At 56.9% G+C, this 13,438-nt stretch overlaps 1 protein-coding gene across 1 annotated transcript in view; it reads right to left on the reverse strand.

Annotated features, from left to right (window-relative positions):
• The window catches only part of LOC122364152 (CD82 antigen-like), a 61,336-nt gene extending 47,910 nt beyond the window's left edge, over nucleotides 1-13,426 (reverse strand). Inside the window, exon 1 of the mRNA XM_043334279.1 lies at nucleotides 12,911-13,426. Within this exon, the coding sequence (XP_043190214.1) occupies nucleotides 12,911-12,976 (66 nt within the window). The 5' untranslated portion in view covers nucleotides 12,977-13,426. The remainder of the gene's footprint in view (nucleotides 1-12,910) is intronic.
• Between the last annotated feature and the right edge of the window lie 12 nt (nucleotides 13,427-13,438).

The following is a 13,438-nucleotide window of genomic DNA, read 5'->3' on the forward strand; positions in this document are numbered from 1 at the left end:
GTCCAACACCTGCAGCTCGGGTGGCGGCAATGGCGGCGACTCAGCAGCAGCAGTCGCCGATGGCGAAGGACGAGCCGGCGCCGTGGCTCCGACTGACACTGGAGAGCCTGCAGTGGTGGGCGCTGTTGGGGCGGCGGTGGCGGCCGGTGGGCCTGAGGGAACCTCCGACTCCCTAGTACATAGGGAAGGATTTGTGCAGTTCCACTCGGGAGGCCGGGTGACGTCGTCCGCGACAAACTCGTTCAGCGAGAGGAGCTTGGGGATGCTCACTTTGGTCCGGATCTTCTTCGCCTCATCCCCCAGAAAGACACACCGGTTCAGTTGGAGGATCAGTGTCCTGGGAAGCTGACTTATCTTGGTGGTGACGTAACACTCATCGTGGCGGCAGTGTTGACAGAGCAGGTGGCGCCGGTCGGGTCGCATGCTCAGCCGCAGCGCGTCCTGCAGCGTGGGCGCCTCGGTGCCCTGGTGGTGCGGTACGCTCACAAACCAGCTGATGTTCTCTTGGCGCTTCAGAACTGTCTCATGACACTTTGTGCACCTGTAACTCTCGAGGGTCTGGTAATGGAAGTTGTCGCGGACCGGGTTGTCTGTCGATCGTCGAGCGTCGACTTCGTCTTTCATTGTGTCCAGCAAGCGCAACAGGAACTCGTTGGCGTCCTGCATCTCGGTGCCTCGAAACGCCGGATCGATGTCGGCGAAAACATCGCGCAGGTCATTCAGGTGGCTGAAGACTAATTTGCTGAGCGCCTTCTGGCGAAGATCCATCAGTTTGGCAACGCCACACAGCGTGCGGCACTGGCCGCTTTCGACCGGGCCCGAGATCAGGGACATCATCTCACTCTGGAACGGTTGGAGACCCAGCAGGGATTGCAGGGTGGCGTTTTGATAGCAGGTGTTCCCATACTATACTATGTTGATTATGCACATTTACAGGTAAAATTCTCACCAGGACACACCAGCCAACATCTGTGCACAATCTGGCTACAATTCTACCTATGGTTTGCCCTCTACGAATAAATAGGTGCTAGATCGGAAAAATCCCCACTGTGCAATGTGGAGGTCAGACAAATTTACAACGTCCTATCGCAGATGTTCGTAATCCCCGATGGAAGAAAACTGGCGACATTTTCATGAAATATGGAACATATAGGCAACTTCCAACGTCTATGGTTTGAATACCCTACCCGATGACTAGCATGAAATTATTTACGTCAAGCATAAAAAATACTACTTTCCACCAAGCTGAACATTTATCCTAAAAACTGGCGAGTCACAAACGTAAATATCAGGCGCGAGCGATGCCGTTTACTGCACCGTGCAGGGTCGCTGGCCGGCACCTGCCGTTCCCTGCCATTACCTGTGGTGTGGGGGTTGGGGGGCGCGGTGCTTCTGTGACCTTTCAGCACCTCCGTGACTCATCACCTCCGCGGTCAAACGCGGCACGTGGCACCGGGTCCCCACTGCAGAGCGGGTTTGTAAATATAGACACAGCAGGAGGGGCGGCCCGTGCTCTGCTTGATGATTCGCTATCCCACCCGATGGCATTGTTTGCTATAATCAGCAGTGATAATTAAACTCACACAAGCACCTCCAATGTCAAGTTCAAGGACGTGAGGTTTACGGATTCATCAGTAGGTACTCACTACTCATACGCTCAGACCTGTTTGCAGTGCCGGTCGAAAAGCTATGAACTGTTGTAGTTAGCGCACGCTAATATGCATGTCAGCCAGACGGAAGTAGGTAGTCATGGAACAACCCCACTGAATGACTTAAGCTCTTACAGTAGTACGACGACGGTAATTTACGCATTCGAGACACGAAACCTTGTCAAATTATGTCGCAATCGACTAAAACACAGGTTCAATTATAGTTTCTTTTCCAGCTCGTCTACCACATGTCAAACGACCGATGACATGCAACGATTATAGATCCATATTTTCAAATAGACAAACGTTTAAATCGTTTCGATTCGTTTATGAGCACCGGAGTGAGACCATTTATCACTTAGCTTAATCAACGGACGTCGATCATCCGCTAAAGTTCGGTCAAACACACATTCCAAGGCGCTGCTTTAGATGCAGGCCTGATTGCTATCCACCTACCCAAACGGCGCGGCGCCGGCCGCATGTCTCGAGCCAGTTCCAGGAACACACCACGCTGAACAGTACCACACAGTGGAACCATGATGGATCTAGTGGGATCGGGCAGCCACAGCCCGGGCTGCCCATGTGATAATTCCGCCTCTTTACCACGGTGACCGTCCTTGCGCAGGGTCGGCCGGTCGGGGTGGTGACCTTGAACTCTGCCCCCCCCCCCCCCGGCCTGGCGCGGATCAAAGGCGCCGCCGCCGTCAGAGACACCCTGGGGCGGTACATCGGGTCAGCTGGTCACCGCGCCCCGATCGGCCGCCCGCCGACGGCGGCTGGCAGCCAATCAGACACGAGGCAGTGTGAGATAACATCGCCGGCCGGGGATCCGAAATAGACGCGCGCTGGACCGCTGCTCCAGTCGCAGGCGACGCGAGTAGGCTTTCTCACCAAACGCGCGTGAGTTTCTCTCATGTCGTCGGTCGACAGTCGTATTTCAGCGGCCGTCCGATTTGTATGCGTCCGGCCGGCCGGGGCGCGATGTTTTAACGTCGGTGTGATACATCGCCAACACGGCTGGCTCGCGCTGTACGCGACTCAGCGTTCAAAACTACAGGCAGTGGCGAGCGCGCGCCCGTAGCTCAGCGTCCGCTCCTCCGACCGGTGTCTGACGTGTAGCGTATAAACACAGAGTGCACCAGCTGGCACTGATGCCGTGTACCGGAACCTCGACAAACATTACTCGGCGCCCGCACTGTGCATTATTCAATTCAATCTACACTCCTTCAACCATATTGTGACGTGGGGCACTCCTCGGGAGCAATCTCATCCATTCGCGATCACTTCGATATCCACCATATCGGGCTGAAAGCCGCGCGTCGTTCCGTATGCAGATGACGCCGCCCCATTTCACAATGACCCGATAGGCCGGCATTATTCCGCCTCCATCGCTCATTCCTCTCCACGCGTACCGCCGCTCGCGCCGCCGCCGCCTAGGAGACGCTCCTTTGTCCAGCCGCCGGAGCCGACGTCTCCCGTCGCCCCTCCCGCCGACGCGCAGGGGAAGCCGGAAATAGCCGTACAGTCGCAGCCGTCGCCACCGTCGGGACGCCGTCGCCCGTCGAGCTGCCGCCGGCTGGAAGTGCGCGCCCTGCGGCGTGGCGGTCTAGTGGCGAGCGGGCGGGCGGCCGCGGCGGGTCGGGGCGGTAACCGACACCGCCGCACCGCACCGCACCGCGCGGTACTACCGCCAGCCAGCCAGCCGGCCAGCTGCCGGCTGCGTAAACAGATGGGCGCACAGCGGTGACGATAGCGGCGCACCACTGCGCCGGCTGACAAAGACGGCACAGACGCCGCGCGCCCGCAGCCACGCTACGGACAAAGGCGCAACGTCGACGGCGGCGGCGGCGGTCCGGTGACGACGGAAGTGATCGCTCGTTTACCAGCCGGAGGAGTAAAGTGCACCAAACAGGCTGTTATTCCAGTTACAATGGATCTTCAGGGTCAACTGCGGCGCCAGATACTTCAAAATGTCTGACCGAACAAAGGCAAACGTTCACGGATCGATTCTAGCCGATTTCACTGTTCAAGTCGGCCAGGGTGACATCGTGTGACGGAAACGTCATAACGGCGGGGCGTCGTGAAGACGTGACGGCAGGATGCCAGTGTGGGGCTGTGGTGGGTGGTGTGGTAAGGGTGGCCTGGAAGACTCAAAAGCACACACACCCAGTTGCGGCAGAGCAGGGCGTTTGTCAGAAAGCCACTGAGCTGGGTGGACCGCGGATAACGGCCGACTGGGAGGATGCCCTGGGTGGACACTGGACGTCCTGCCACAGGCGGGCCAAACAATAGGCCGAGTGGGTGGAGGGAGATAGTGGACCGGACCGACCGACCGACCGGACCCGCCCGCGGTCCGGTCCCACTCAGCGTATACCGAGGCTCCGTCACCTGTCACCCCACCGCATCCCACCCGACCTTTCACGAGTGACAGCCGTCACGTACGCGATCCCACCCGTCACGGCGTCACCCGAGCGGACCGCGTGACTTTAGCATCCGGCACCGGCGTCCGCCCGCGTGATGGGGCCGTGGCGGCCGCCGGTCACGAGATCAAGATCCAGCGATACCCGAGCCGATCCAGCAGTCACGACACGAGCCAAGATCAGGGACACTCGGCCCACAGCACGGCGAGGTGGGGAGCGGGGCACGCCGGGCGTCGTGTCAAACCTCCATTGTCGGTGTCAACGATGTGTCGTTTCTGTCCCAACTGTGTTCAAAGGCTACCATATCGCTGACAGTTTGTCATGCAGGCCCAAAAATCAATGGAAGCTCCGTTACTACACGACACAGTCATCAGCAATTTCCATTCAGGATAGTTTGCTTTGAAAGGTTTGGTTGTCCCTTTCGTGAAAGGGCCGAAGACACGCTAGCTGACCGTTACCGCAACAAAGAAAGTCGCCAGGGGAGCGCCCATTTCCTTCCATGCATTCGTCAGAGATTTCTATTCGAACGGCACTAGGAAAATATCCAGAAAGATCCTTACAGCTAAGCGGACCGTCAAATATCACGGAAGCAGACAGCAGTTGGCACAACTTCTTCACCTCATCACAACCTCCCTCACCGTGGCCGGAAAGTTTCGCCGGCGGCACGCTGACATGGTGGTTATATCGACTGCAATCCCCGTCTCTTCAGCTCAGATCGACGGCCATTCGACAGTCAACGAGCGGACATTTCCAAAGTCGGCGCACGTCTTGGAGTAGGCACCGATCTATTCCCAACGGAACTGTTTGAAAAACTTCACTTTATTTGGTTCGAGCAGCCAAGTAGCGCAGTTCATGCTCATCTGGCTCAATTCACGTTCGAGACTCCAGCTGAAAAGCTCGGCTCAGTTCAGCTCTAATGATGTTAGAGAGCTGTTTCGACTGACCGGTAGCAACAGCCGGTCGGTCTGATACCTCCAAATGGCCGATCACAGCTGGCGTCTGGGGCCGGGCGTTCACACGATGAGGTTAGAGCTCAGAGGTCAGAGGTCACAGGGTCACAGGGTCCACTGGGGCTGCGTCACCTCTGACCTCGCCACGCGCCGCGCAGACGGTGACTACTTTACTGACACCTGTCGTCCGCAGCTGCTCCGTGAAGCCTGCATAGTCACCGCTAACGAACTGTAGGTGGATCCGACGGACAGAAGGGTGGGGCGGCTGGCAGCAGCACCCCACACTTCAGAACAGGTAAGGTCCATCCAGCGATCTAGTTGCCAGCCACCCGGACAGAGCGCACCGCGACAGCACAGCCCGGCACCGAACCGCCCGCTCACCGCCCGTCCATTCGCCACCATGGTGACAGCCGGGACTGCACGGTCATTGCAAGACACCCCACCCCGAGCTGATGAACCTCGGCTGTCTCCGGCGGCCCAGCCCGGCCCGGTCCGCCCGACAGCAGCGCACCGTCAGACACCCGTACAAGGTCCTCCACTGAAACACCTATAATGGAGACGTATCGGGGCCAATTATTGACGGCACAGGACCGGTAAAATCGTTAGGTTCGGTCCGCCGCGCTTAAATTTCACAGAGGAAATTAGACCGCAAATAAACGACGTCCCGAAATGAAACGTCAAATTATTTACGCCGTGCGCCGCCCACACCATGTTGGTGGGCAGTGCCCGGCCCATATCGCGTGATAGGCCAACAGGTGACCAGGGCCGCAGTGCGCCTCCACATGTCAGCCGGCCGCGCCGCCACCCATTCCCACGTCGGCGTTATTACCCCATGTCGACACCGGCCGTCACCAGTTCCACCGCGGCCGCCGGGCGGTGTTAGACACTGCCGGACCGGGAGGAAAGTTCCCTCCGTCCAGCGGCGTACGAAGGGCGGCGGACAGGCTCAACCCGGCGACGGACGACTGATCGTCCACACAGCGCCGGCCCGGCACAATACAGGGAAAACTCATCACCTCCAACCGCCATCAGCGGCTCAGCTGCCAGCGGCTCGGCCATGCTGGAACCTGCAGCGCCGAGATGGGGCGCCACGGCCCCTGCGCTGTCGGTTAACGGGACGGATCTGCAAAACGTTGCCCTGTCGTTTGCCTGGCGAGGAGCCCCGACAGGGCACTAACTAGATTGAGAATGGCGGAACAAAGCTCCCTTTAGTGCCGGGCGAAGGGTGTGTGCCCCTGGGATCCCGTTACAAGACCCAGGGAGACGAGCAAATAAGCCAATTTACACAGATGAAGCGGATCAGTAGGAATCTCGCTTCAAAAATCCAAATTTACGCCCGGGTATAAAAATGCAGCTGAAAATAGAAGCAAGAAACGGAAGCCTGCAGTTTACGCAAAAATAGAGTTGACTTAAATTAAACCAGAGATATAAAGTAAATAAAAAGCATTTGGCACGATTCTCAAGTACCCCATCGTTTTGACGGTTTTGACTTTACCTTATACCTTGAAAACATCGTGTTTGATGAGGTATGTTGTTATATTTAAGAACATAAGCCAAAGAAAGGACTGGGTAATTTAATGATACCAGTGCAGGCCAAAGGGTTGCATTAGGGCGTCCATGCGTGCAGCAACAAACGGCAGAGGAAATCTTCCGTGCAAAATGGCACTCAAAACGCTTCATAAAACGGCTCATCGCTCGTGAGTCAGGAAGACTTCAAACCTCATGTGCCGACCAGATTTGTCCGTCTGTCTGTGTGCAACAGTGTGCAGAGCTCTAAGCCAACACACTTCCACTGCTCTCTGCTAAGATCACACGCCACCCTCTGTTCCTTCCCACCCTGTTCCTGTCCCTCTCCGCCCTTCTACCGTCCCTTCCCACCCCGTCTCTCTTCTGGCTCCCCGCTCGCCAGGTCGCGCCGGGGACGCGCAGCGGCCGGACGCTGGACAACAGAGTTGCCCGTCACGACTGTGCCGGTCTGTCGACCGGCGCGGCCCGGTGGACGCAGTCATGGGCCGGTGCCCACGCGGCAAAAACACACTCGGGCCGGCCGCCGTCAGCCCGACTGGGACGGCAGGCACCCCTCGGCGGCCGTTTCCGCCCCTCCCAGCCCCGCTGCGATCGATAGGGACAGGCGAGGGGACCGGCGACGCCACTGAAAAGGTGACGCCGCCGGCGGGGGGCCGGTCGAGCCGTAGGCAGCCCGCGGCCGGCCGAGCCACAGGCCACCCGCACCGCTAATAGAGAATCCAACAGCAAACACCGAACAGTCGGTATAGTCCAACTTAAAAAATAACTTGATTGTGTGAAACATCTGCACTTTACGAGCAATTCAGCGCATTCGGCTTCACACAGCCTGCCTGTCTATGCCTGCCACATGGCGATGTACAGCCTCCTCCCCTCCCGACCACTTTGCCCAGAAGGTCCCCGCTTATTTCGGCAGGCCGACCCGTTGTGATCAGTGAGCGGTCTTTTGTTCAGTAGCCGACATAGCGGCGTCAATCCCGCCGCCGACACTGATTGACGAGGACCGGATGAAACAGACAACACGTGGATTATCGAAACTTCCAGTACGACGTATCGCTGCTGGACAAAACGGCGGCCTCGAGAGTCCTAATGGGTGGCTCAAACGATCACATCAGGGTGGTGGTGTCAGGACCCGGCGTCGGCCCACAGGCCACAGTTCCGATGGGACGCTCGGGTCCGACCTCCCTCGGGATCCAAAAGGTGGAAACTGGCCACTGGCAACACTGCGTGGGTATAACGGTTTGACGAAATGACGGATGTTTGAACTGCGAATCTGATCTTCCAGTAGTATAATGCAAGTTCATCGTTACCGCGATTATAATTATGCAACGATGCAAACGTCATCGTTATATATGTCATCACTTAGGAGCTCGTGTCCATCATCGAATCAATTCCATCGGCTTTAATCCCGTCCAGAAAAGCAGCAATGAACCACCCAATGCGGAAGCATCATCATCGAATACCGGGCCCGGCAGCATCTTACAGCCAGCACTGAGTCACCACTCGATATCATTATGTGCTGCAAGGCGTGAGCGATGAGCAGGCTCCAGCGGAGTCTGACGGACGGGCTAGTGGTAGTTCGTGTCCACCCGATCGCTTCAGTGACGTTATCTGCGCGCGCGTGCTGGTGCGGCGCCACCCCACACCTCCGCCTTCGAGTGGGAGCCGCCGGGGATTACAGAGCGGCTCCGAACCGATACGATCGCACCCAAAACACTGGCGAGATGGGCGGCGACGCGCGAACAGCCACCGCGCCCTGACGTCGGCCAGACGCGCCCATCCGCCCGCTGCCTGCGAAGGCAGAGGAAAACGGTCCTACCAGCCGTGATCAGGGGTCGGCGATCTCCAACCGCTGTCGGCTGTGGCATCCACAAAAACGCCGACTTTTTGATAAGGCGCTTCTAATCACCGCTCATCTGACGTCCCTCAGCAGGTAGCGCACTTATTAAAAGCCGCTCTGTGTCCGCTAATTCGGCGGACATTTCAATCCGTTCCCACAGAGCACCGCCATGCCTCACAGCCCGCTCGTTCAAATCACCGCCGGCCGAGCAGCAGCGACGCAGCGGCGTCCCGTGCGTCCGAGGCTGTCGGCAGCACGTGCCCGGCTCGGTACAAACACGCCGCCGACAGGGCAAAAACGGCGCTGCCTCGAACGCCATTACGGGCCACCAATCAATAGCCGGCCGGCAGGCTGTCGGCGCGCACCGAGCACGAGCGCCTGAAATAGCCACGGCCGCCGGGGCGCCGCCGGGCGCTCGGCGCCGCTCGCCGGCCGGTCGGCGGCGCTCACTGGGTCGGAGTCTGGCGGCGTGGAACAGGGCTTGGGATCTGGACAGGACAGCCCGCGGTACACTCTGGGTCGGAGGCTGGCGGCGGGTACGGAGCTGGGGATCTGGACAGGACAGCCCGCGGACGGTACACTCTGGGTCGGAGGCTGGCGGCGAGGGATACAGCTGGGAATCTGGACAGGACAGCCCGCGGTACACTCTGGGTCGGAGACTGGCGGCGAGGGATACAGCTGGGAATCTGGACAGGACAGCCCGCGGTACACCCTAGGTCGGAGGATGGCAGTGGGGGACAGGGCTGGGGATCTGGACAGGACAGCCCGCGGTACACTCTGGGTCGGAGGCTGGCGGCGAGGACAGTTCTGGGGATCTGGACAGGACAGCCCGCGGTACACTCTGGGTCGGAGGCTGGAGGCGGGGAACGGAGCTGGGGATCTGGACAGGACAGCCCGCAGTGATCACTAGGTCGGAGGCTGGCGGCGGGGACGGAGCTGGGGATCTGGACAGCCGGCCCTGCAGTTCCGAGATCTCTTAGCGGCGCGGCGCAGGTAGATTAGGCTCTATCGCTCAAGGGTGGGATCGTTACAGACGATGGGAATATCATGGTCCGGTCACTGGTCAGTAGAGACCGATCGTCCGAGACATCGACCGACACGGCCAGCGGACGCGACTAATGACACCAGCTCGTGCTAGTGATACTAGCAGAGCTGAAACTCTGCAGCCAGCGTTCGCTTATCGACGGGCCTGGAGCTGTCGAACTGATGATCTCTTCCAGGCTCCAGTGACTGAGCTGACTGAGCCAGCGCGAGAGCCGGATCCTTTGCGCTCGTGTCCAGTCGATATCAGAGGAGTGGCCGCCAACGCCCGTCCACAGTCCACTCGGCGTGATCAATGAGACGCTGATGAAGATTTGCAGCCGATTCGCGTTTGACGGCCGAGTGCGTCAGCTGGCCGGTTTTGCGGGCAGCCGGCCGGCTCCGGTCGGCCGGAAGCCTGGTATAGGCTGGAGCGGCGGCTTGCCAACGCTTCAGTAAGAGACCCCAGGAGAGATAGCAGCCACGACAGCCAACATGTTGACACTGTCGCTAGACAACATCGGAAAATAAGCGTCTCTAAGTGCATCGTTTGATCTGTCGGTGGAGACCCGACATAGCATGCATTACGAATGGAATAAATTACGTTTACGTGAAGCTTTACCTAGATCAAAGGAGCAATACTGGGCGGATGATCCGTCCATGCAAACAATCAACACGAAAGGCTTACATCAATACGACATCATCAGTATCCCCCATTAGCATAATAAGCAGCACGTCAACCACTAACTACACTTATGCCCGGCAGCCACAATAAGATAAACCTACTCAGCATCAATACCAGGACCAAATAAGTAGGTTTCCAATACACCACAGGCCATTCTCGAGATCAATACAACTGAGCGCACACTACAGCAACGCTAATTAGAGTAAAAAGCTTAGGTCAAACGGCCCAGGAATGTTGTGAAAGATGGTGTTTCATACGACAGCTAAACCAAGGAAACTTCCTGCTCGACTATTCCGACTCCGTGGAAGTTGTCGAGGCACAAGGGCGTCTGCCGAATCTACGAGTATTATTTAGCCCCGTACACATTAACGTTTCATTGCAGCCACTCGGTAACAATGCCACCAAAGCACACCAAAGCACTGAATCAATGATGGCATATGCTCACCTAAACAGCGTCTAAAAATGCAGTTTAGGTTGATTAACTATATCGCGACCAAAAACCACTGGGTTTGGTGAGCAGAAAGAAGCCGCTTCCTTCAACCCGGAGCAGGGTCTCAGCCTCAGTGAATTTGCTCCTCGTTCGTTTCATTGTGGAACGAGTTGGTGTCTGGCTAACCAGGCACCCCGCGGTTGGGGAGCCAGACTGCGACAAGCCTGCTCATTGCTAAACCACCTCAGGTTCCCAGGTGTGACAGAGAACCCTGGGTCCATGACGCCAGGTATAGCGGCGCGCACCCATCAAGAGCACCCCATGTGCGCCACCAAGCCAGCACCACCGTGATGATACACAAGCTCCATGGTCTTCCCTTATTCATTTCCAAACATACCTTGGTATTTAATATGAGCCGCTCAGTTTCGCTACACCATGCAGCGCCCAGCCGCGGTTGGTGCGCGTCGTTGCCACAAATTGACAAATGTCAGCGGCAGCGAGCGATGCCAGCGGAACAGCCGCGGGAGCGGCCGGACGGTCATCGTCCACCTAGGTACCGGCCCAGTTCCCGGCTGGTGTAACCAGCGCGCGGCTTATGAGCGCGCAGCTAATGGAGGCTGGGTGGGTTTGATGGAGCGCCGGCCATACTCCGTCACGGCACCGGTGCGTGGGACGAGGCCGAGGCCGGGGAAGCTGGGGCCGCCTCTCAGCGGTGAGCGTCACCGGACCAGCGCGGCGGCTGCAGCAGACACCGGACTATCGCGGTGACCGCTGCACTGACACAGAAAGGGAGGGTGGATCATGGATGACACAGACGTCGGACGGGTAAATGACACAGGTGACACAGACGTCGGGAGGGTCACTAAATGACACAGGTGACACAGGTGCCGACTGAAAGTGAAAATCGTCAAAACTTTCGCTTCGCAGCAAAACGCGAACGAATATCGAAAAGGCGCTGGGTGTCCCGTACCAATCAACTGTGGAGGGCTCGAATTTGGTTCAGCTACGGCTCCGTGTCGTGCCGTCTGCCGGAGCCCCAGCCACCAGAGCCGGCAGAGCCGTCAGCCATACGGGCCGTATCAATAAACAGAGCGGCGGGACGGGACGGGACGGGACGGCCGCTCGGCAGCGCGGTCCTGGTCCCGGGTGACGCGACCCTGCCAGTCACACAGCCAGCCGGTGACGGAACGGGCTGAGCTCGGCGGCACTCGGAGACAGGCGGAGCCAGGAGCGGACCTCGAGCAGCACCGGGTCTGGGATGACAAGTACACACACTGTAAAATACTCTGATCCTAGCTAGAAACTATTGGAACGAAGAAACCCAATATTGCATTCGTGTTGAGACCATCACAAGAAACAAGATCACAAGATCAAATTCCATTCAGGCCTCTGAATGAATGAATGAATGAATGAATGCATGAATGAATGAATGAATGAATGAATGAATGAATGAATGAATGAATGAATGAATGAATGAATGAATGAATGAATGAATGAATGAATGAATGAATAAAATTCCAACATTTCATAAATCTATCAGTAATCAAATCGCGCAATTAAAAGAGGATACAAAGCACCGATTTATTAAAGGCAAACAAACAGGGTCGATAACCCAGTTTGGGCGGCAGCTCGCATTGCATGAGCTGAACAAAGCTAGGACTGCCCAATTGGAGCCTTTCGACAGCAGTCGTTGCAGCAACTTAGTACACGACCGGGCGGCGGAAACACGCCCCATCACGGCGTACTGACGAATGAGCATTGAGCATGGATGCTTAGTGCAAACAGCCAGCGATCCAGCCCAACTTGGAGTCGTGTTATAACCTAGCCGTTTTAAATGTGTAGGAATATTTTCCGTTTCCACTTACGATTCAAAAGCAAAATACAGGTTCTGCGCCAGGCCGCCGACCGGGCCAGAAAGTCGTTACTCCCTTCAAAGCTGAAGCTCTAAAGTCTAAACGTATTTGATGAATTTTTAGCTCCCGCCTCCTTGGGTCCAATTCGAAGTTACGTATCACCAGACAGGGATGTCCCCAAATAGAGTCTGGGGGAATGTTCAATTATAGTAATCTATTGACCTCGACAGGGGTTAGTGGACGTATGACGTGTTCGTTTATAATGATGTTGCAAAAAGGACCCAGCCTGACATTCAGTGGAGGAACAAGGTGATCCCTGCCTTCTTCGCCTTCGACGCTGGTACCGAGCTGAGCGGATCCGATCCATTCCAGTCTTCGTGGCTCGTGAATACACCCATGGACCCAGATCAGCTGGACCTCTCACAGTTCACCGCCGGGGCCCGGAACAGACCGAGGCCGAAACGGGGCACCCGTCGAGGGTTCCGGGGGGCGATATAGTCACAAGTCAAATTGCCATAATCCACACGACTTTCACCTACCGTTATAAGAAGGTTTATCAGCACGAAGAAAAACTTCACGCAGCGGCAGCAGTCGTTGAGAGCCATCCTTGTGCGGGTTCTGAAATCTGATGCGCTGACAACAAACTGCGATCACGCTCACTAATTTCTTATTTCACTCGGACAATTCCAACAGCAAGGCCACGCCGTCCACAAATGGGCAAGCTTATGTCCCGCACTACGCCCTTTTCCTCTCCGGCAACTACACTCCACAAGTCAGGTTCCACCACACGGGCGCGTCCACACCTCAACGCCGCCTCGAAAACACAGCCGTCCGCCGCTCCACGAGTGCGCGCCCGCTCGGCTCGACAGCGGACCCATTTCAGAGCCTCTATGGAGCAGGCCTAAAACCTTAGGTATTTGAGATCGTCGATAGAGGGCAGTAGGCTCGTTAGTGGAGTCGAACTAAGCCAAGATTACTTTACTACTCTGCTAAGTTACTTTCTCTTTTTTTGCGACAAAGAAATGCTGATATATTTTGAATGATCAAACAAGTATAACAAAATTGTT

Source organism: Amphibalanus amphitrite, unplaced genomic scaffold (genome assembly GCF_019059575.1).
Source record: "Amphibalanus amphitrite isolate SeventyFive unplaced genomic scaffold, NRLGWU_Aamphi_draft 000659F_arrow, whole genome shotgun sequence".
In the NCBI taxonomy this organism is placed as follows: Eukaryota; Metazoa; Arthropoda; class Thecostraca; order Balanomorpha; family Balanidae; genus Amphibalanus; species Amphibalanus amphitrite.